At 38.0% G+C, this 23,826-nt stretch overlaps 1 protein-coding gene across 2 annotated transcripts in view; it reads right to left on the bottom strand.

Annotated features, from left to right (window-relative positions):
- LOC134533674 (lachesin-like) overlaps positions 1-23,826 on the bottom strand; it is a 780,301-nt gene that overhangs the window by 191,071 nt on the left and 565,404 nt on the right. For both annotated transcript variants that reach the window (XM_063371220.1, XM_063371221.1), the window contains exons 6-7: positions 20,772-20,900; positions 16,768-16,905 (exon numbers count right to left, since the gene is read on the bottom strand). In XM_063371220.1, the coding sequence (XP_063227290.1) occupies positions 16,768-16,905; positions 20,772-20,900 (267 nt within the window). The remainder of the gene's footprint in view (positions 1-16,767; positions 16,906-20,771; positions 20,901-23,826) is intronic.

Raw genomic sequence — 23,826 nt, 5'->3', positions numbered from 1 at the left:
TGGTTTCTGTTTTAGAAAACTGATGTGTTTGTTTCGTCTTTTCTTTTTTTCGTGTTTTTGTCTCGTTTTGACTGTTTTTCTGAATTGTTTTGCTTTATATTTTTTTGTGCTGTCATCATTTAAGGGGTTTCTTTCGTTCTCTTCTGTTTTTTGAAAACTATGTTTTTTTTGTTTCTTCATTTAGTTTCGCTGTGTCGTTTCAACTGTTGCGCTGAATTTTTTGGTTTCGGTATTTTTGTGCTGTCATCATTTGTGGTTTTTTTTTTAGTTCGGTTAGTCCATTTTTGTTTGTTTGTTGACCATATTCCTGTTGTGGTGTATTGTGTGGTGTTTATATTCTGAGAACAACAATTTTTTGATTAATTTGTGTTTTTTTTGTAGTTTTCTTCTACAGACATAGGTACATGTGCTTTGCAATGGCGTATGTCCAAAATCTTACATTAAGTCATGCACTCCCATTGCAGAAATCTTTCAAAGATAATAAATAATTAAGTAGAAAACGATTTAAAACATTTCTTTTAGGTCCTATATTATTGATATGCGTTAAATATCGCACATGTTCTCTTAATTGTTAATTCACTTTTAACATGTTTAAGCTGAATTATGCAATGCTATACTTTAAATTTTAAAATATTATTTTTGCCTAACAGTCACTGATTAAAACCTAGAGTACACGTTTTGAAACATAAAAAAACAAGTTATTACCCCTTCTGTTATGGTTTAAAGTGAACCCCTCATCTAACATTCTTGGATGTGTGCACCACTGTGTCGCTAGTGCCAGCTTTAGCGATGCTGAAGCCTCTGGTGTAGGCAACCCTTGGTGCTCCGGAAGCCTGAAGCCTGAAGTGTAGGCAACCCCCTTGCGCCTAATCAAGAAAAAAGTGTCACATTGCAAAAAAAAATCATTCAATATAAAAAGCGGATATGATATTATCGGAAGTTCATCAGTGACTAAAGCAACCAGAATATCATAGGAAAATGTTTAGGCCGTTTCGACTGCTGATCAAGACGAATATATAAGGCCCTGGTCTCGAAGAGCAGTTGCAATCGCCCTCCCGAAGAAGATCGTGCCGATGTCAACCATGTGACGTCATCTTGCCCGTCATAGCTGGAGCTTCAGGATTGGTGTGACCGCGACAAACTGAGTTACGTTTGGTGATAGAATATTTCACCGAGTTCTGCAGGTGAAAGAAAATATTCACAAAGGATCGCTGCAGGAAGAGTTGGAAATTGTTGTAAGTCAGGTTTGGATTTAAACTTAGGTGGTCAGGCAGCACGACTAGAGACCTTACGTATACGATATTACGTATGGACTTTGACGAAGTATATACTTCTTATAGTGGCTGATGTCTTAGAGCTTTTCGGTGGTTGGAGGCTATCAGCCTCGATTGGAGACTTTAATATTTTCAGGGAAAACTGTGGCCATACGTAAAGATACATATGTAACGTAAAAGGTGTTACGTTTACGCATGATGAAAGTCGATATGTTGCAATCGATTCAGCAAACGAGGGCATTCATGGAAATAAGGTCCTTGGCGTGAATTTCCATTTACACGTGCTATGTTTACAATTGGTTAAGGTCTTACGAGGCACTCGTCCCAGGAAGAATACGAGTGCACAGAAGCTACCCTCTATGTATTTATTGTACGCTTCGCTGTACATGACCATGGGCGTGGGCGACAAAGGTGTTACGCAAGTAACTGATTTTTACGTTTCCATAGAAGCTCGTTCTAATGCAACGTGACAATGAGAGAAGCTGTGATACATTAAGTACAGGGAAGACTCTCCCAGCGGGATAGGGACTGTGGATCTACTCATTGCTAAACTCGCCCGGGGACAGCCCAGGTGCGGCAGGAGTTACATCGTACCACTACTTCTGCGAGACACAGCGAGTGGGAACTCGCTACTGGAACTGTATCGCATGCAAATGCCGGCGTGTTTTTGGTACCGCATGAATCCATGTTGTGGTTACATCGATACACTCAGATACAACCCTTGAGTAAATATTTAACGGGTAACACATTTTGTTCATAAAACTTTGGTGATTTTGCATTAAAGGCTAGATCAAAATAGCCCTGGTTGTGACTGTGTGCTCAGTGATTTAAACAATAATTTGAATTTGTATATAATTTGTAAATAATTTCATTCTTGTTTCATCAGCTGTAATAAATTAAATTTGTTTAATTAAAATACAATCTGTTAACTGGTAAAACAAACATAGTTATTTATTTTAGGTTTTTAATTATCGAAAAGTACCAGTTATTTGAATTCAATGTTAAAAAATATATGATAACATATATTTTGAATTCCGTTTATGTCTTAATAATTATGTGTATAAATTTTGTTATTGTTTATAGTTTAAGTGACAATGAAAATATACTTTGTTGCAGTACCCATCATATGGTGCGATAGTAACAATTCATGCTCAGCATATAATTGTGAAGCAAGAGCATTACTTTGATTTATTCTTGTTATTGAGATTTCATGCTGGTCACATTATTTAATAAAATTGAGTTTGTAGCTGAGCGCACCTAATATATATGTTTATAAAGTTTCCACTAACTGACCCAGTGGTTGGAATAGGCAAAACGGCAATGCGTATAGTAAATAAACATTGTGTTATCTGCGGGCTTCTCATAAAAATTGGGAGGAAATAACGTGGAGTATATAACATAAACTATGTTTAAAGTAAAGGTAATATTTAAATAAGCAGAATGTTAGAAATACAAATACTATTTGTGATTGTATATGACCATACCATACTTTGTTAGACTTCACCACTTACTTCAGTGAAAGCACGAAGATGAATGATGGAACCTTTAAAGTAATACACAGGCTCAGCGATATCTATGAGCACTCCTAAAATCTGACCTGTGCCAGTGTTACAAAGTACTGCTGGACCTTAATTTGTTTAATGTTCAAAAGTATGAGATACATCCGCGTCCGACCACTTTATATTCCCGAATATGGAAGAATGCTGACGATTATTGTTTTCGAAGAGCCACCGGTAGGTATAAATAATTATAAAATACGCCGAATTTATAGCGGATATATTTTATTCTATGCAATAACAGAATATTTACATTCAAATGAATTGCAATGAAATAAATTTTAAGAACATAATTGCAAAGTATCGTTGTGTCATAAACAATATGTATATGTGTGTATACATGTACATAACTGAATGTATGCATAAATATTCACTTATCATTTTTGCAAACGAGTTTTAAACGACTTTAACAAATATGTTTGGTCAGAGAAGCAAAACGCACCCTTGGCAACCCACCTGAAGGTGGCGTGACTCAACGCAAGCATTCAAAGCATCATGACACGGAAGCATTCAAAGCATAACGACATGCAAGCATCTCATCAATCATCCTGTCAAAAGGATAAACATTTCGATACCCCTCGTATAAGAGGTGTTTCGTGAGTGCTGACCGAACATCATACGCGTGCTAAGTGGCACTGCTCATTAGAACGGAGCGATAAATGAACTGTCGTGAATATGTCAAACACGACAATTAGCCCAGCAGTCACAGATGATTGTCCTTATGTATAATCATTTTATAATGGTCCTGGGAATTTAAGTCATTCCATGCAATAGTGAATTTCAATTTTCTTTTTAAAAAACGTTTTAACTCCATGCAAACAAAGCATAATTAAATTTGTTTGTAATAAATGTATTATAAAATGTTTTCAGTACTGTGTAATAGTATGTCCGAGCCCAGGCGTCAGGCGGTGGTTGTGGTATAAGTCTGCCATCTTGGATTGTGACGTAACGGTGGCTATCTTGGATGACCATGACCCTAACCTTTGACCTTGACCTTGACCCCAACGGCCATTTTGGATCCGCCATCTTGGATCCGCCATTTTGAATGCCGTCATTTTGTTTTCTCGAACATTCCGCCATTTTGTTTTCCCCCATTTTGAATTATGACGTCACCATTGCAATTTCCGTTACGCCCGCCATATTGATTTTTTTCTGTTCCACTGGAGGCCGCCTTCTTGGATACCATCGTCTTTGTTTCTGTTGTTTGTTCCTAGATAGCGACAGCGTCGCTCTTGATTTTTTTTTTCTGTTCTGCTGGAGGTCGCCATCTCGGATACCGTCGACATTGTTTCTGGTGTTTGTTCCTAAATAGCGACAGCATCGCTCTTGATTTTTTTTCTGTTCTGCTGGAGGTCGCCACGCCATCTTGGATACCGTCGACTTTGTTTCTGGTGTTTGTTCCTGGAGAACGCCAGCGTCGCTCTGTCACATCACATAACGTCGATGTTCCATTACCTTCCATAGCTATTATTGTCCTTATCGACATATTAAATTTAATTTTTTATGCAAAATACATTGGAAGTGCTGTGATTCGAACCATCGCAGCTCAGATCTTTAGGTTGTAAAACATACGCCTTTAACCGCACGACCATCGAGACATTTACCAAACTGAGAATTAAATAAGCTATATATAATAACATGCATATTCGGACTTGCATCTTTTTTAATTTTAAGTAATAATTGCACTACCTGTTCGAGACAGAACCACCATCTTGTATTAAGACGTAACTGTTGCAATTATCGTTACGGTCACCACCTTGAAAATCCGTAATTTTTATGTTAGAAAATCGGAAAAAAATTTAAAAATCATTATAAAAATTATTTAATCGAACTGATTAATAAAAAATTAATAAAATATAACTAAGAAACTACTGTTGCACTTATCGTTATGGTCGCCATCTTGGATTATATAAATGTTGCATGTTTCGATACGTCCCCCCATCATGGTTGAGTTCGATGCCATCCTTACACTTTACATTACGACCGCCATATTGGATCCTATAAATGTTGCAATTTCCATTATGCCCGCCATCTTGAAAATCTTTATTTATTATCCGATTGTAAAAAAAAAATTTAAATTCATCAAAAATTAACTTCTTAGAATTCTGATTAAATATATCGATTCCCGTCCTTGGTTCGATCCCCGGGCGATACAAAACAAATTTAATTTTAAAAATACCACAACAGTGACAGGTTTGAGAAAATAAAAAACACCACCAGTACTTTTAAAAAATTTTATTACATAAATTCTAAACTACGACAAGTACAAAAAAAATACAGACAAAGTACTAAAGTCTTGTGTATTTCTCGATGTCTGCATCTGCCACCCACGAATTAAAGCGAGCTGGAAAGCCCCACCACTTGACGTAGGACCGTCCATTTCTTCGTTTTATAATCTTTTCCACCAAGTACGTACCGGGATATAATGTAGGCTGAATCTCTTCGGCATAGAAGCCGCCATGGATAGGTTTGTGGTCCAAATCTTCGAGGTAGTAGGTCCTTGTCTCTGATTCATGAACATATGTCACACGGAAAAGTTCAGGACTCCAGTTCGCAGTGAAACCTTTCTCGAAGATAAGTACCTTTCTGCTGGGAAATTCGCACAATGTCACCGACGTGAGCTTTAAGATTTCGTGGATATTTTTTCTTCGTGTTGGAAAACACTGTTTGTAGCAGACGATTGTCCGTTACGTCCTTTGGCTTCATTATCGTGGTAGAATGCACCGTGGAATTATAGTCGCTTATTAGTTTTGGCAAGATGTCAAGCCACTTGTAATTTCCGTTAGCCGTGAACTGACGCCACATCTTTGAACGCAAAGTTATGGTTAACCTTTCGACAACGGAGGCTTTGACGTTACTAAATGTAGAATAGTGTTTGATGCCATACTTCTTCATCAAAGCCTTGAAGGTTGCATTGTAGAATTCTTTCCCGAGGTCCGTTTGCAGGTGCGACGGTACATGTCCATCACGCATAATACTGTCCGTGGCCTCGGCTACTTCAGTTGCAGTCTTTGATTTGACAGGTCTAGCCCAAGCGAACTTGCTATAAACATCGATGACTGTCATTATGTACTTGAAACCTTTATTCAAACGGGAATATGGTATCATCTCAACAAGGACCACCTGGAATAAATCATCAATTCCACGAACTATAACCTTGCGACGAAGGTATTTTCGTCTAGCAGGAGCATGAAGTTCGTGAGCGATTCCGGATCGACTCATTGTATGCACCCGGCTTCCCTCAGTTCTTCGAGTACGGAGACTATTTAGTCTATGTGCGAATAGTTTCCTACACTAAGCGAAGCATGTAGAATTCTAAGGCGATAAACTAATTCATTGGGGTCGTCCCAATATACATAGACAAATATCTGACCACTGTCTAGCTTTTTTAAACCTTCACCATGTATTGTTAGTTCACTTAAGAGATTAGCGAGAATGTTGATTTTTTCATGATCTTCGTATTTATATACACCAATATCTGGATCGTTATCGCGAAAATGTGCATTGGTTACCTCAAGCAGTATTTTGTACTCTTGTAAGTCTTTGTGAGAATATCCTTTAGGCTCCCTGCGAAACAGCAATTCGTACAGACCCGGAGTCCCGCGCGTTTTGAACTCTTCTACGCGAACGATATTTCCTGGTAGAAAGTATAATACTTTAGCACTGAGGCACCACTTATTATGTTTACTGTACACTCCGTAGGTCGTGTCATTATTCCGACTCGTAAACGATATCAGGTATGGCCGGACCATTGAATTATCTTGGTGTCCCTTTTTCGGTATTTTTTTCTTGTGCATGGACTCTGAACTTGAAAAGTCCTCTTCTTCTCGATCTGGTTCATACTTTCTCTTCTTTACAGTTGGCATTTCATCTTCAACTTCTGTCTTCACAATGATGGCTGGTTCTTCCTTATTTTTAAGTTCGTCGAGTCGACTAGTGATTGGCTTAAATATCTCTTAATTTTCCATCTCATGTGCAAGTCTGGTTCGTCTAGCAAGTATATATTTTTCACGAACAGACTGTATAGCTCGATGAAGGTCACTGGCCAGGTCCGACATTGTACTGGCTGAAAACATATTGCAAGTCCTCCTTTTATACTTTTTTATTCGTTCCCAGAAACTTATTTCTTGTGTGTGGAAAAATCTGAATTTGTTGACAAGTAGATAGTTATGCTTTCAGACTACTTTGTAAAGTCCTCAAATCGTCACGTCTTTGTGCATTCGATACTTCGATCATGTCAAGAATTCGTGAATCCAAGGCTTCCACTCGCTAATCGATGGCAACGAAATAGTCCATTATTTCGTCTTTTGCGCGTTTTATTTTTTGGCCGAGTAGCGAAATGTATTTACGTATTTCAGCAACGTGGTTCACGGCGCATAGCTGGGTACTTGGAGTTCGACTGCTACGACCAAATTTAGAAATGCTATGTTTCATGTTTGACGATAAACTGATCGAAATTTCGTCTGTACCTGACCTTATATAGCGGCCAGTCCTTTACGATGACTATGATTCCGTGCTCGTCTTTCCAACACAAGGAGCACATGACTTTGAATTCCTGAAATGTCATGTCGTTGTTTACGTGGTCGTCGTAGGCGTGTCGTTAATTAAGTTCGTCCATGCGAAACAAAACTATAATATTAGCATTATCTCGTAGGAGATGTTTTGGAATACGACTGTACATCTGACACAGGTAAACGCAGTCTACCTTGGCGTGTTTGCCCATGGAAAAGTACTCTTGTATTATGACTTGCCTCTCACACATTACATCGTCGAAAACAAATGCGGAACTAGGCTTTGCTTCGTCGGTAGTCAACACATCAGTATTATCGCTAAACGGAAAATACTCCAGACCATCCACCGAGCGTAGAACCGTAGCAATTCACTGGTACTTTGGCTGTTGCAACGACTTGGAATACAAGTAAACGTTCTCGAACCGAAGACCGTTTGTCTGCTCTAATAAACTCAGTAGAACACACGTTTTGCCGCAGTTGGACGGACCCGCCATTATGAATCGTATGGCAGGAGGCAACAGTAATCCATGTCGTGATTCACGACCACTAGTTTCATCGACCTGCGTAATACGCACGGGCAAACACACTTCTTGTTTGACGACTTGCATTGTACTGACAAAAAATTGTATAAAAGAAGGGTATTTATACTGCCTGGTCAGTTGCGCGCAATGACTCGAAGAGGTAGGAACAAAAAAACACATCGGTGCAGGACTCGTAAACTTGCTGATAAACAATTTGCCATTCGAGCTACACATTCCTGGCTACAGATTCTGCGGCCTCGGCACTAATCTAACGAAACGGTTAGCTCGCGGTGACGTTGGCATTAATTCTCTCGACGAAAAGTACAAGCAGCACGATGTTGCATATTCATTTAGCAAGGATCCGGAATCCAGACACCGGGCCGACGAGATATTGTCACAGGAAGCTGAAGTAATAAGCGAATCTCCGGATGCGGGTCTAGGAGAGAAAATCGCAGCCTGGGGCGTATCTAAAATCATGAAGGCAAAGACCAAATAAGGAACAAGTTCTCGTCGAACCAGCTCCAACAAGTCAAAGACTAACTCACGCAAGACCAAACGCAAGACTGGAGCAGGCGTACATAAAGCCATGCAAAAATTACAGATTCTCAACAAGAAGATCATAGGAGTTTTTTTTTTCTTTGCTTTTGCCTGCATGGGGTGCTCTCGACGGCCTCATCGGTGCAACGAGCGGTATAGTGCGGGCAGTCAATACTTCGAAGAATGAGCGCAAGCAGTTAAAAGAAGCACAACAACACAGTGCCAGCATGGAAGCCATTGCCATGGGTAAAATAAGGTGCAGAACTGTACTGACGTCATCACAAATCAGGCCTAGGCATGAGAAAGAAACGAAAATCCTAAATTATCTGCCGAAACTTCCGCTCACCAATATAGATTTAATAAAGTACGCACGTAAACTGAAAATACCAAATATCTGCGGCGTGTTTATGCAAGACACTTTGCCCAGCAAACCAAAAACCAACGATTGTGCCATCATTAATTTGAACACATCGGCAGGTCGCGGCACGCACTGGGTGGCGTACATAAAGTCTGGAAAAATGGCCGAGTACTACGAAAGTTTTGCAAATTTACAGCCTCCGCCAGAACTTAAGCGGTACCTGGGCCGGACCACTACATTGTTCTACAGTTATGAAACGGAACAGAAGCCTATTGAAAACAAACTGCGGTTACTTGTGTCTTCGCTTTTTAATAAAAAAATTTAGCTGACAAAAACAATTGCTACTTAAAGGTTGTGCAGTGTTGATATATTATTATTCATGTCGATAACACTTACCTTGAATGGTCACGCATCTGAGCTTAGTGCGGTTCATTTTCCGCCTCTAAATTTAGACGGAGTATGGTTTATCGGACTCGTAGATTTTCAAACGTATAATGCCATACCGAATATCGACGAAGAAAATTGCAAGATCTGCTTCCTGAAAAGCGATGGGACCGCTCATGAAATACAGTTACCTGTTGGCTCTTACGAAATTGACGACATTGCAAATTACATCAGGGATATGTTACCATAGGATGTAGACTTACAACTGCTTGGAAATCCAAACACTCAAAAAAGCATTCTAACATGCAATGAAATTGTCGACTTTACAAAACCTGGGACTATAGGTTCGATGCTCGGATTCGAATTAAAGCTGTATGATACAGGCAGAAGGTACGAAACTACACGCGCAGTAAACATTTTGCCTGTGAATGTCATAAGAATAAACTGTAATTTGGCAAGTGGAACGTTTCTCAACGGAAGACTAAGCAATATGCTGCACGAGTTTTCGCCGATGGTCCCGCCAGGATATAAACTGGTCGAAGTACCGCAAAGTATAATTTACGTTCCAGTCGTCGTAAAGTGCGCACACGAAGTCGTCGTCAGAATCCTTGACCAGCGATGACGATTGGTGAATTTTCAAGACGAAGAAATTACATTACGTCTGCACTTGAAGCGATGGGCATAAAGTTCGTAAAACCGACCAGTTATAAAAGTAATAGCTTTGGCTTGAATAAGAACAGTTCTCTACCAGATATCGGTGCATTAACACCTGACAGCATATAGTATCTTCTTAGTATTGGACAAGTGCCGAAAAAATATGGAAGACGAAATCCTCAACGTGGAAGATCCGGTAATTTTTGATGACAGCATTATGAAAATAGAATTGCACGAGTACCAGCCTTTCCTGCTCGGACCGTACGCACTACAATCAGAAGTACGAATTATTGCTGTAGAGCCCCAAGATACTTGTACTTAACATTCGTAGTCATTTCTACGTATAAGAGGCACGCTGACAAAAGCGGATGGTACGCATCCGACAACGACGTCAATATCCTGCAATGGTATCCTTCACCTTATCAAGCCCATTACATATGTACTCAATGGTGTCGAGGTAGACCAGACGAGAGATGTAGGCATTTCATCTGCTATAAAAATTACCTTTCGCTCACGCCAAATGAACTATCTGCTGCAAAGATGGCCGGTTGGGCTCTCGAGGATGAATATAAGCATCAGGTTTATGCCGAAGGGAAGTAAGAGGTTTGTGTTCCTCTGTCCATGCTTCTTGGATTCGCTGAGGACTATAAGCATAAAATCATTAATTCGAAACAAGAGCTTTTACTGCTTCTAGCCAACACGCACATTAATGCAATTGTCGCTGCTGCAGAAAACCCTCAAGATGTCTCACTAACACTACAGTCTATCGAGTGGATGCTGCGCCAAATCCAAGTGAGCACCGTTGAACGAGTCAAGATGTTGAAGAACATAGAAAATGGCAAGAACTTCGATGTGCCATTCCGATCCTGGAGCCTGGAAACTTATCCTGGCTTGCCTCATAGTCAGCGTATCAATTGGATAGTAATGTCCAGCTTTGCTACGGAAAAACCAAGATACATCATCGTCTGGTTTCAGACCGGAAGACAGCTCAATGCAGGAATAAGTTACTCCGTATTCGATAACTGTCAAATATATGTAATGTAAAAATATTTTAAAACAGCGAAAGCTATCCGTACGTTGACATGAACATGGCCTTTGGAAGTGGAAGATTTCTTCTCGCATATCAAATTTATGCCAAGTTTCAGCAAGCTTACTATGGCCGGAGACAGACACCGACACTGAGTCCCGACAGTTTCAAAAACAAGGCTCTGTTAATGGTGTTTGATGTTTCCAAACAGGATGATCGAATAAATTCAAACATCATCGACTATAGGATCGAGATAACGACTACCGGATATATTCCACCAAACACCTATGCTTTTTGTCTGATATTTCACGATCGGCTTGCATCGTACAATTGTCGAGACAAACTTGTGAAAATTCTGACATAAATACAGTTTCGTTTTCGATAATAATTTAGTTACGACCGAGCATTACTAGCGACAAGATGTACTGCAACCTGCAAGGTTTCCAGAGTCAAAATGGATTCATGCTCAAGGAAATTAGTGTCACCTCCGGAGACAAGACTCTAACTCCCAACTTCCGACCTCCGAATCCTTGGAAAATTCTAGACGAAAAAAGTAAATGGTCGAATGAATGGTTATGTAAATATTATCACGGAATAGAGTGGGACGAAGGAAAAATCCCATACCACCAAGTGAAAAACACACTTCAAGGTTTACTAGTTCAAAACGAAACAATATTCGTTGCCGGACCAGAACAGAAGAAATGGCTACGAGATCTGTGTGAAGCTCCTGTTGAAATTCAGAACTGCAGGATGAATATGGCTGTTCTTCCATGCGCAAGCTTAGTGCAATATACGACGTGCAGCCATGTGACAAGTTTAAACGTGTCTGTACCTGTACAAACTCGCAGCTAATTCAGAAATGGCACAAACAGTGTTAGTAGAATCCTGCATATATTAAATACATACATCCGTTAGTGCCTTCGGTTGTCGTTCGACCTGCAAGAAGATGTTTACATTTCATCCTGCTAACGTGTACGTGAGCGTACGACCTAGCTTCAGCAGTGTCGAGTACAGCTACTGGGATAACGGGTATCTTCGTACATATACAGAAACCTGTGATGGAGGTGCTCAGCATTGGCGTTTGCGCACTTTCCTGTGTCCTAAGAACCGACTCAGCAGCTATTAAATTGTTGCGAACCTGGAAACTGTGCCGTCTATCACATGAGTTCGCACACAATCCTTCCTGCTAGCATCGTTGAGGTAGTCGTCTCGTCTGCACGTGCAACACCAAACATGAGCATCTTGCAACCTGTTGCTACCTGTGATGCTTCTACGCAGACGACCAAACGACGAGCGTTTCGTCGTCGTCGAAGTTCAGGCAGTGAATCTGTCCCAACTAGCACTGCAGTAGAGCCAAGGCGCAGATGTGGTCACAGACGCCATCGACCAAGTCTCGCTAGAGATGACGACATCGCAGAAGATGACCAGCTGGAAACCTGTGTTCCTGATCCCGTGACCTGCAAACCAGTTGGAACCGGAGTCGACGAGGCAGTTTACGAACATTAAAGGCTCTGCTTGCGAAAATGCTTAATTCCTTAACCTAACATGCATTTGTGTAATTTTTATAAATAAATGTGTAAAAGTGAACTCGTGTGTTTTTTTAATTCTATAATTTTTAGGTACCTAATAAAAATTTTATTTAAAATACAGACAATATTTTGACTCATGTAAAATTCTAGTAGACCGCGGGTATATAAGCGAGGTTCAGAGGAGTGGCCCCTCAGTCCACCTCTGGCCGCGGTGCAGTACGGACCAGCTCTCTTCAGTAAGTTTCACGAGATTTAGTTACTGCTTCAATGTCGACCGGGATAGACTGATTACCGTCAGCGGCGGGGACCTCGATGACAGCAACGATGATGGAGTCAAAGATTCCGATACCGGCTGCAGAGTAGACCACGACAGCGGAGAGATCAATGTCTGCGGTGTCGACAGCTGTGGAGATCCCGATACCGACTGCAAAGGAGACTTCAATTAATTAAGAGCGTACTTCGCATCAGTGCAAATACTGTGGCGCATCATTTAATATCACTTCAAGCGCGTGTAGACATGAAAGAAGCAGTTTTCCGAATAATGTTCAAAGAATACAATTTCAGTGTAATAAGTGCGGTAAATAATTTCACGTCTCGATAGATTAGATCTTCATTATAAAAAATGCTCCGAGAAAGTTAAGTGCAATTATAATGAACATTGTTATTGTTTTGACTGATGTGTTGAACCAGCTAATGAGAATATATAAGTGAGACCCTGGTGATATGAACTTCAGTCTGTCTCTGGCTGCGGTGATGAACGGATCGGATAGTCAGACTTGATTAATAGACCAGTATCTAGCTATTCTTAAAAACTCGATGACATCATTACCATTATCAACACCGACCGGGATCGAAGTTCTACCATCATCAGTGCAGAGCACGATGAAAACGTCGTCTACAGCTACACCTACTCTCTCAGCACAGCAGGAGATTTCGACGCGTGCAACATCTTCCGCAGAGCAGACCTCAAAGGCTTCCGAAGTTAACATGTCAGCAGTGTTACAATGGTTGTTAACAGTTCCAGTGTCATTGATGAAGGAAGGAGCATTAAACGGTGTTCCATCACCCAACTGTTCGTACTGTGAGAAGATCAATAACTTTAAATTATGTGATTATGTAATACACAATTGTAGTAATAACTCTGAACGCATTAAATATCAGTGCAACAGGTGTTTAAGAAAGTTTATACACTATGGAAGATTAAAACGACACCTCAGGAATTGTGATAGACTGGCTGTACATTCATCAGAATCAAGGTGTATATTTTGTAACAACACATTAGCAACTATTCGAAGTGCAAAACAACACGAAATATATTTTGGAAATTTTCTCGAATCTCTAGCATTAAAATTATGGATTTTCAAGATGGCGGCTGTAACGATAAGTGCAACAGTAGTTTTTAAGATTTTTATAATTTAATTCGATTGATTAATTTTTTTAATTATTTAAAAAAGTTTCCCGATTTTCTAACATAAAAATTACGGATTTTCAAGATGGTGACCGTAACGATAATTGCAACAGTTACGTCTTAATACAAGATGGTTGTTCTGTCTCGAACAGGTAGTGCTATTAATACTTAAAATTTAAAAAAAATACAATTACGAATATGCATGTTATTTTTATATATAGCATTTTAAATTCTCAGTCTGGTAAATGTCTCGATGGCCGTGCGGTTAAAGGCGTATGTTTTACAACCTAAAGATCTGAGCTGTGATGGTTCGAATCACAGCGCTTCCAATGTATTTTGCATAAAACATTAAATTTAATATGTCAATAAGGACAATAATAGCTATGGAAGGTAATAGAACATCGAACTTATGTCATGTGACAGAGCGACGCTGGCGCTGTCTAGGAACAAACACCAGAAACAAAGTCGACGGTATCCAAGATGGCGGCCTCCAGCAGAACAGAAAAAAATCAAGAGCGACGCTGTCGCTATCTAGGAACAAACAACAGAAACAAAGACGATGGTATCTAAGATGGCGGCCTCCAGTGGAACAGAAAAAAATCAATATGGCGGGCGTAACGGAAATTTCAACAGTGACATCATAATTCAAAATGGGGGAAAACTAAATGGCGGAATGTTCGAGAAAACATAATTACGGCATTCAAAATGGCGGATCCAAGATGGCGGATCCAGAATGGCCATCGGGTTCATGGTCAAGGTCAAAGGTCATGGTCATGGTCATCTAATATGGCCGCCGTGACGTCACAATCCAAGATGGCGGACCGATACCACAACCACCGCCTGACGCCTGGGCTCGGACCTGCTATTACACACTACTGTTTTCATTGGGCCTAAATTATAAAGAAATTTAATTTCGCTTTATATGATAATTGTGAAAATTTTTAGTTATGTGATTTACTTAATAAAAAAAATATTTTTTTTTAAATTTTTTTGTAGTATACATTGTAAATAGGAGCAAAGTGTTAAATTCAGAAAAGTAACCATAAGTTAAACCCAGTTTAGGTATGTATATAGCTAGGTCTACTGTTGCACACCTTGCTTGCTTAATTACAAGTATGTTATATTTTTATTATATCTCTTTTTTTGCCTTACAATACAACACTCCTAATGGCTATTTTGTAGATTATTTATTGCTTTAATTGGCAGGTAGTCTACACAGTGCATGGTTCTGAAATAACAAAAACTTAATTACTATTTCGTCAAGTCATTTAGTATTTCGTTTTGTTACATGCGCAAGAATTTTTTTCCTCGTGAAACTCTGACCTATCATTTCAGACGTAAAAATATACATGTCTGTTAATTCTTTAAGCCAATGCCACTTTCCACGTTATATGTAAAAAAATTTAATCGGTGTACCAAACAGTGGCGTAGCGTGGGTGGGGCGGAGGGGGCGGCCCGCCCCGGGCGGCAGCCCGCGGGGGCGGGTCGCCGGTAAAGCGGGTTGAGATCTGATCTATGATTCATTCATAACATGTGTCAGACACACTATAATGTTCCATTTTTATCTAACATTTTGCGCACCAACTATTTTTTAATATTTATTTAAAAGAAAAACTGCGAAATCACTGACAGAGCTCTTTATAACGTTTGTTTGTTTACATACGAACGGCAACATCGCATCACGTCGCGCCGCCCGGCGCGCGCGAGCCGAGTTGAGCGGCACTCCTTATTATGTTAATTACTCATACAAAATCTTTTGTTTCACGCGTCGGCCCGTGTCGATGCCTCTCTTTCGCACTCATTGAATTTAGTACTACGCATTGTACTGTAAAGTTTGACCTTAACCCAGGGCAAACCAAACAACTTCCGCGAACCGGGACACAGTAAAACTCCTATATTGCCCCGTACCGCGAGCGCAGGTAAACCCAAAAAAATATTAAAACCCAAACTAATAGCAGGCTTAAAAAATACTAATAAGGTTGCGAACAGTGAGAGGAGGCAGCAAGTTAAAAAGACGCAAAATTTATATGACAACATTTAATAAATATATATATATCATAAAATCGTTTCATCACAAATCGGCGCATCCATCATAAAATACCTACCCTATTACTACTTATAAAAAATAGCTATATAATAATACTAAAAAAATACTTTAACAATTCCCCGAAAAAATTATAATTTGATCATATACTTTTGAGCTCCAAAAATTAAATATAATTACCAAAAAGGCATTAAAAATATATAAGAACATATTAATACAAATACAAATACAAATATAGATACGCACCGGGCGTATCACCGCTGTAAATACTAATTAACATAGGCGAAATCTAGCAAAAAATTGACACACCTTAACACGCAAATAAATATACCAAAAATTTAGCAAATTACAAATTATGGGTTTACAAGCCCTTCTCAGTTAAATCATGTTCTAACGGTCGACGCCTTTTTTCTTCTAGGTCTGGCAGGGATTGGATGAAACACGCTGAACGTAAAATCCCAGTTTCAGTTTTATTAGTCCGTTAATTTAAATCCCAAAAATCCACAAATTATAGTTTCGCACCAGGGGTCTAAAGGGTCAACGGGGCAGTGGCACAATTACCTCAGATCTACTATGAGCTCCGCTAGACTATAAACTTGGCTATATTGTCGATTGAACAAGAATTGGCTGCTAATATTGATTTTGACAAAGTTATTTCTGACTTCGCTGCTCATAAGGCCCGTAGAATCCGCTTGTAAAACCGCTCATCCTATTTTAACTTCAATAAAAGGTACCTCATTGCATGTGAAATTTAATTTTAACTAAGCACCTATAGAATGGGGGCGGCAAAATGGGTCTCCCGTCCAGGCGCCGAGATGGCACGCTACGCCACTGGTACCAAAGAAGGAATTTTAGCTTGGAATATTACATTGAAGTGAAATAAAAACTTTACAATTTCGGAGGGATGCTTCATTCGTAAAGAAACCCCTCATGTTCAGCTGTGAAACTGATAGAAGGCACTCACCTGAGACTATCATATCGCCTCTTTCGGTGGTCCAGTAGTTAATGGAAGTCGGGTAGGCCTCGGAGTGACACTCAAGGGCCACATCCTGGCCCACGTACGCGCCTTCCAACTGGTTCGGTATTGTCAACATCGGTGGGACTGCAAACAAGAACAGTAACGTGTCTTCAAGAGGTAGGGCTGCATATTAATACAATCAAGTCAATTGATGTCCATTGAAATTTCCGTAAAATAAAGCATTTTATCAGCAGATTATTTTTTATCTTAAAGCTATTTTAACTTTAAAATGCTTGTGGATTTTGCTATTCGTTGGGATGGTGGGGGCTATGAAAGTTGTTTTAAAATCAGCACAGAGTGAAAAATTAACAAAAAAACAAAAACCAATGTACTTATTTAGGCTACGTGTGTTACAAGTTATATTTACTTAGCGTAATAAATAACCTAACCCTTATATCACATACAACTAATTAAAATTCATTAAACAATAAAAAAGCAGGTGCGATATTTTGAATACGGTTGGTATAGGATAAACTCGGCCAATTGAGAAAAAATTAAATCAATACTGAATATTCAATCATAAAATGTATATAAAACTAAATACTAATTTAGTAAAATAATTTACATAAATTTTAATTAATAAAAAATTAAAAAACATAAAAATTATTTCACTTTTTAATACGTAGAATTATTTATTGAATATTAGTGTAATAATTTATAATATATAGTGCATATTAATTATACGTAAATAAAAATATCCTCAATAACCTTCCCATTTAAACGTCCAGACGACTACTAAATCGTCAGCAGACAGTCCCTTCTAACGAAAAAAAAGCTTACAGGAAACCAGACATTGTTTTAATGAGGCCGATCCCACCAGGAAAACACACCCTTCATGTATACAGTAATTATATTGTACATTTACAATTTTTATATGTTTTTATTTTAATCATTTCATTCGTTAACATATATATTATAAGATTATTTTTATGTACATCAAATCCAAACACCTATGGTCATTTAAAAAAATGTTAAAGTATTTTTTTGATGAATGGTTGATAAATAATGTTTTATTATTTTTGTTTATTTAACCAATATCATAACATTGTTTAAAATTGGTTTTTGATATTATAATATATCAATACCGAAAAAAGTGATTTCAAATTTTAAAAAATATAAAGAACAATAACTTTTTAAATATCAAAATAGGTATATTAACAAATAGATTCACAAGTTAAATTTCTAGACACAAAATATAAAACATTGCTGAGAGAATGGGAAAAAAAATTTTTATCCTAGAATTGCTTACAAGGACAATGGCAAACATTTTTTTATGATTAAGTTTGTTAACTCTTATATTTTATTATAATCACGAGATTAAAAATATTTCTTCTAAATGAAATAAAATATTAAACGCTTGATTCAGAATTTTGTTTCTTTTTAATACAATTAAAATTTCAACCATTCCATTCTTTTTTTCTTTTAACATTTATCTAAAATGTATAAACATTTGCTCTTAATTTATTTCTTTATAAATGTTTCTTAAAATCAAGTATTAAAAAATTTTGGGGAAAAATTTTTCATCACGGAAAAATGGTTCAGGAAATTAAATTTGCTTTATTTTTTTAAGGGTTTGAATAATTAAAAGAAATAAATATAATTTATTGTGTTAATCATTACATTTTCATTTAAGTCATATTTTAATTGGTCATTATTGAATCCCAATTCAGTAATCTAAATCTGTATTTTCGGAAATCATTTGAAGCTGAAATGTTATTTTGATATAGGTTTACCACAGTAATCATCTGATATCATGTTGTGAAAATCGTTTACAAAAAATTAAGCCAAATTTAAATTTTCTGTTTAAAGATTCAAAAATATTATGCTTTTTAATGGCATGGACAGTTAGTTATTAAATTTATTCGGTTATTTCTGAAAGGTCACTGATTTCATCTTAAATAAATATTATTTTTTTGACGTGATAACGTCTTATAAATCGATGAACGCCTGATGCACGTACGAAAAATAATGACTCATTGTCACGTTTCGCCTGAGACGAGCGTGCAAGAACCGGCCAACCACCGTGCGACAAAATATTCTATAATATCAAACAGGTTAAGGCGGGCTTTTTAAAAGCAACAATTTAAAAAAATTTGATTTATTTGTGCAAATTCGTCATTTCAAATTAACAATTTATTGACATTGATTTGATTTCAGTTTATTTCTATAACTAATTGATCGTTATTACAGTGTCGAGGATATTAGCCACTGTCCCTTCTTTCTCTCTGACTCCTTTTTATTATTATAGTCCGTTATTACCTGTTAATATGAAACTGGTAAATATGTTTCTCCACTACTTTTGCTTTTACTGGTGTAGTGTCATTATTTATTGTGCTGAATATTATTACTATTTGTGGGCGCCAGGATTCTCCCCTTATTAAGCTTGAGTGTGTATTAATACCATAGGACATGGGTATTTCTATTATTATAAAACAAATTACTCTCAAACATTAAGATTTAGCTCACACATATTTTTTTTTATTCTAGGGAACAAAAGGAATCCAAAATCATAAATTGAATTAATTAAAATACGTAGCTCTATCTCTGTCAGCACAAGAATTACTGTTAATGTTATTATAATAAAATCTACAAAGATGTTGGCACTCCAGAACACATGTAGTTTAAAAAAAAAACGTCTGGATTTAGGTTGCGCACATTTACTCCAAATTAACAAATGTCTCTCAAAGTCTAGGATTTATTATTTTTACACAGTTTTGTATTTTTACCTCGGCTAGTTCTCAGTTTTCTTATTGATTGGTCGGTAGATACACAGAGAAACGTCTCCCTGGACCTCTAGATCACCAAGTCGTATGTTAATGGGTATTTAACAAAAATAATAATTTTTATAGATTTTGTGTGTTCATAAATATTTTACAGTCTTTTCAAAGTCTCAAATCACAACAATAGATCCAATTTAATGTTAGTTAGTGTATTTTACAATTATTCCATACCAAAGATGAATGGTGGAAAATAGGGCATATGTTACTCACATAAAAATATGCACTCCTTATTACTTTATCGTTTTGATAAAGCCCTACCAATAATTATACACTTTAATTCAATCAATCCTCATCGTCCATTTGTGTGGATGCCTATTTCCAGCTTACATTCTTGTTGATATTTATCTCTTTTGATATACTGCATGAAAGTCCCATCGAAGCCATCTTAAAAAACTATCATTTTTAAAATTATTTAAAACTTATGCCTTTGTTGGCAAGGCGGCTCCTCATTGGCCGGAATCTAGTGACAGTTACACTTAATTTACATTTAACTTTTGAATCAGGTGCTCAACAATAACACCAAAACATAATATTCACTTTAAATTAAAAATAACAATATTACTAACCATAAAATGTTACATAATTAAAACATCCATCAAATATTACTTTACCGTTGTAAAACTCAATTGTCTCTAGAGGGGTCTCTCATATTGTTGGATTTTAATGTTCATATTATACCATAGAGTTTGTATTTCATAGATACACATTAATTAAACCAAAGAGCATGTAATTAACATAAATAAAATATTAGGTGACACAACTATGATTAAAATAAACGAATAAATATAAAATCTGAACTAGACTATTGTTGCAGTACAACAGTTAAAAAAATTATTTAAATTAAATTTGCAAAAACTGAAAATAATATTTGAAAATGAAAAAGTTTGTAATTTTTCATCAAAGTTTTCTTATGACGTTATCACGAAAAATTATCGTCCTTAAACCGACTTTACAGTCAAACCCCTCTTTTTACTAAAATATCTAATTTAAAAATATTATCAACAATTGCTAAAGACGAACATTACTGCTAACGTTTGTCCTATAATAATTCAAATATAAAGTATTATTGACTGCTTGCAGAACATACATTGCACAGTCTCTGTACACCTGTTCTCATGTCCATTGTTGATATACACCACAGTCAGCAGAACAATAAACCTCAGTACTCACACTGCACCCGCAACACGACCCGCTTGCTGATGGAAGGCGGCACGCCGTTCGACGCGATGCACAGATACGCCCCCATGTGCAGGCGGCTCACTTTCACGATCTGCAGCGTCTCGCCGTCAACCACGTTCACTGCAACCAGCAGGCGACGAGCTCATGAGTCGCATCACGTTGGTACACTAGTTCATGACTTCACTGCATGCCTAACACAATTTATATTTTAAAAATATCCAGTCATGGGGACTGTCAACAGAAGTGAAAACTTAAAAAACTTTATTTTTAAATGTGTTATATGACATCATTTCTACGTCAAATGTACGTATGAAAATGATTTTGGTACTATATCAGTACGATGTCAGCATGATATAATTTATCCTTACATAATTTTTTAGTTACTACAGATGTCAGGTGGTATGTAAAAATTACGTAAAAATTAATTACCTAGCTATGACTTACCAGTGATGTCAGACCTAGGTCATGTATTCACGTGGTCAAATTAACTTCACCTACTGCTACTACAGCATGTCGGTGACGCGAACTCCCAAGATTTTGCCCATTAAAAAAATTGTCCAACACGCACATGATACAGTCGAGTATATACAATGTATTAGTGTATATATGCGTATACATGTACACAGGCCGGTGCGCGTCGCCATTCTGGCGCAACACGTCACTAGCATTTCGGTGACGTAAACCCATAAGTGTTTCCGCTGCCAAAAATCGCTCAACGCTGCTAAATAAGTTTTCACTAAAAAATTATGTTATTTAAATATCACTGCCTGTTTTCTTTAACACAAAAAATAAAATGGTAATGTACTTATATAGCCGAGATTGGGTGAATGTATTTATTATGAGACTACGATTTTTGGTGGTGGCTGGCCGGTGTCTTGCCAATCGTGAGTAATCGCGCATGTTCAGGCGTGTTCGCCTCTCGACGACAATGATCGGGAGATAGTGGACCATCTTCGGTAACATTCGTATTATTCATGCACATTCCTGTACGAGGAAGCCTGCCAGGCTGCCCTGCGTCTATGCAGGATTTAACTGGGCCCAACCTATCTCTAGTTATAGTCTAGATTTAAGAGTGAGGGGAGTTAGTCATGGCGCCAATCGCTGCCATGGCTGGCCAATCCTCTCCTAGCACATGATGCATGCGACCCTCTCCCTGCATGGCTAATCCCAGCATGACTAGGCGCATAGGCTTCGGCCTGAGACGCACCTAGGTCCCTCCCTAACCCGGACACCTCCAAAATACACTTAGTTTAAGTTAGGTTAAAAAAAAAATAATCAATCCTGTCCGAGGTCGGATAAGTATAGCCTGTGTGCTTGTGCAGAGCTCCAGGGGGTGTTACAGTAACTTACAAGCCAGTGTAAGTTCACGATAACACCCGAGGCGACAGCGTCTCCAGGCCTGGCCACAAACCCGGCCAACTCAGCCCCGTGGGTGTATCGCGAGCCTTATGGTGTCCGCATGTCGTGTGATACTTGTCTTAAGACCATGGGCGACCAATCAGGCGCCATGAATGAGATTCCGCAGAAATGTGTCGTCGCTCCACTGCCAGGCGACGACGAAGTGTTCCATGAGGGAGAAGATTGGGGAAGATGGGGGAAGATCGAGAAAGGCCGCATCCTCCTCTGAATAATACAGCGACAGTCCGGAGACAGGCCGTGCAGACGTCTAGCCAGCAAGCTGCGCCCACGAGGGCAGGCGCATCTACACCCCCCCTCCTTTTCAAAGAACCCTACTAGGATAACTAACTATTATAACAAAAAACCAGCGTAATGCACAAGTTTAACCCCTGTATGTGAATAAATACCGTACACGTCCAGTGATTACCTTGAAGGAGAAATGTTTGTGAGTGAGCAGGAGTGGTTATGATCTGCTAGTCACCACCGCCACTGTGTACGAGTACCACAGTGCAGTGCGTGCACTCCACCAAGTCGGGGTACAACATTCTGGGTTACTACAACGTAACGAGATCCCAAAGAAAAAAATATGATGATAGGTTTTCAGTAATTAAAAGTTCATCGTATGTGAGAAGGGCACTTTATATCTAGAAGGCGGAATTCAAGATAACGAAAAAGGTCAAATGTCAAATGTTAAAATAAAATTCAAGGTTGAATCTCGAGGGCAAAGTAAAAGGAAAAAAGTTAAGATCAAATTTCATTTTGTATTGTAATGGTCCAGGCCAAAGTCTAAAACAAGGTAAAAATTAAAGGTTAAAGTCAAGATGAAAGGTCAAGGTCAATGTCAAAGAACAAGGTCAAAATGGCGACCGTAACCAAGAGTGCGATAGTGTCGTCATAATTGAAGATGCCAGTCGGTAATTGGCCCTATTCAAAATCCATATCCAGGACCCAGATCTCTGACAAAGTTTGCTGTACTTCTAATAACTTATCCCAACATCCACAAATAAAGATTTTTTAACAAGCAAATTAAAAATATAAGTATTAATTTGAGATATTTAAATAACTCAATATATAATTCTAAATTTTAGTCAATTATATACTTGAATCCAGAGGAACGTAGATAATGTTACCTGATCGGTTCGAAATGATTGGAAATAAAATCTGCTAAAGCTTTTATTGTAATTCACAAAGTTTTAAATTGTAAAATCAGGATTAATTTAGGTAATTCTAATTGCATGTCAAAAATTTTTCTCATTTAATGGTACCATTAATTTTGTAGAACATTATAATATCACAATTACGCAAACATAAATACCATAACTAAATTTTTTATATGTTTCGGTAGGCTGACCTACAGAAACGATGTGTTCTTGTTTAATTTTATATTTATATTAAAACGTCTTTTATGTGTGCGATTAAAAAATCTTTTTAATTGAATTGGAAAAATAATATTTTTTCTTATAACCTGATACCCACCATAACAAAGGCCACCATACCAACCACTGAGGCCATTACCACCAAAACAACCACCAATGGAACCAGCACCATCAACCCCACTGGGACCATCATCACCATCGGGACCAACCACACCACCATTGGGATCACAACCAACAGGACTACCACTCCCACAAGAACAAGCACCGCCGTT

The sequence above is a fragment of the Bacillus rossius genome, chromosome 7 (genome assembly GCF_032445375.1).
Source record: "Bacillus rossius redtenbacheri isolate Brsri chromosome 7, Brsri_v3, whole genome shotgun sequence".
Taxonomy (NCBI): Eukaryota; Metazoa; Arthropoda; class Insecta; order Phasmatodea; family Bacillidae; genus Bacillus; species Bacillus rossius.
Note: the sequence above shows the minus strand (reverse complement) of the source record. Positions and strands in the feature narration are given on the sequence as shown.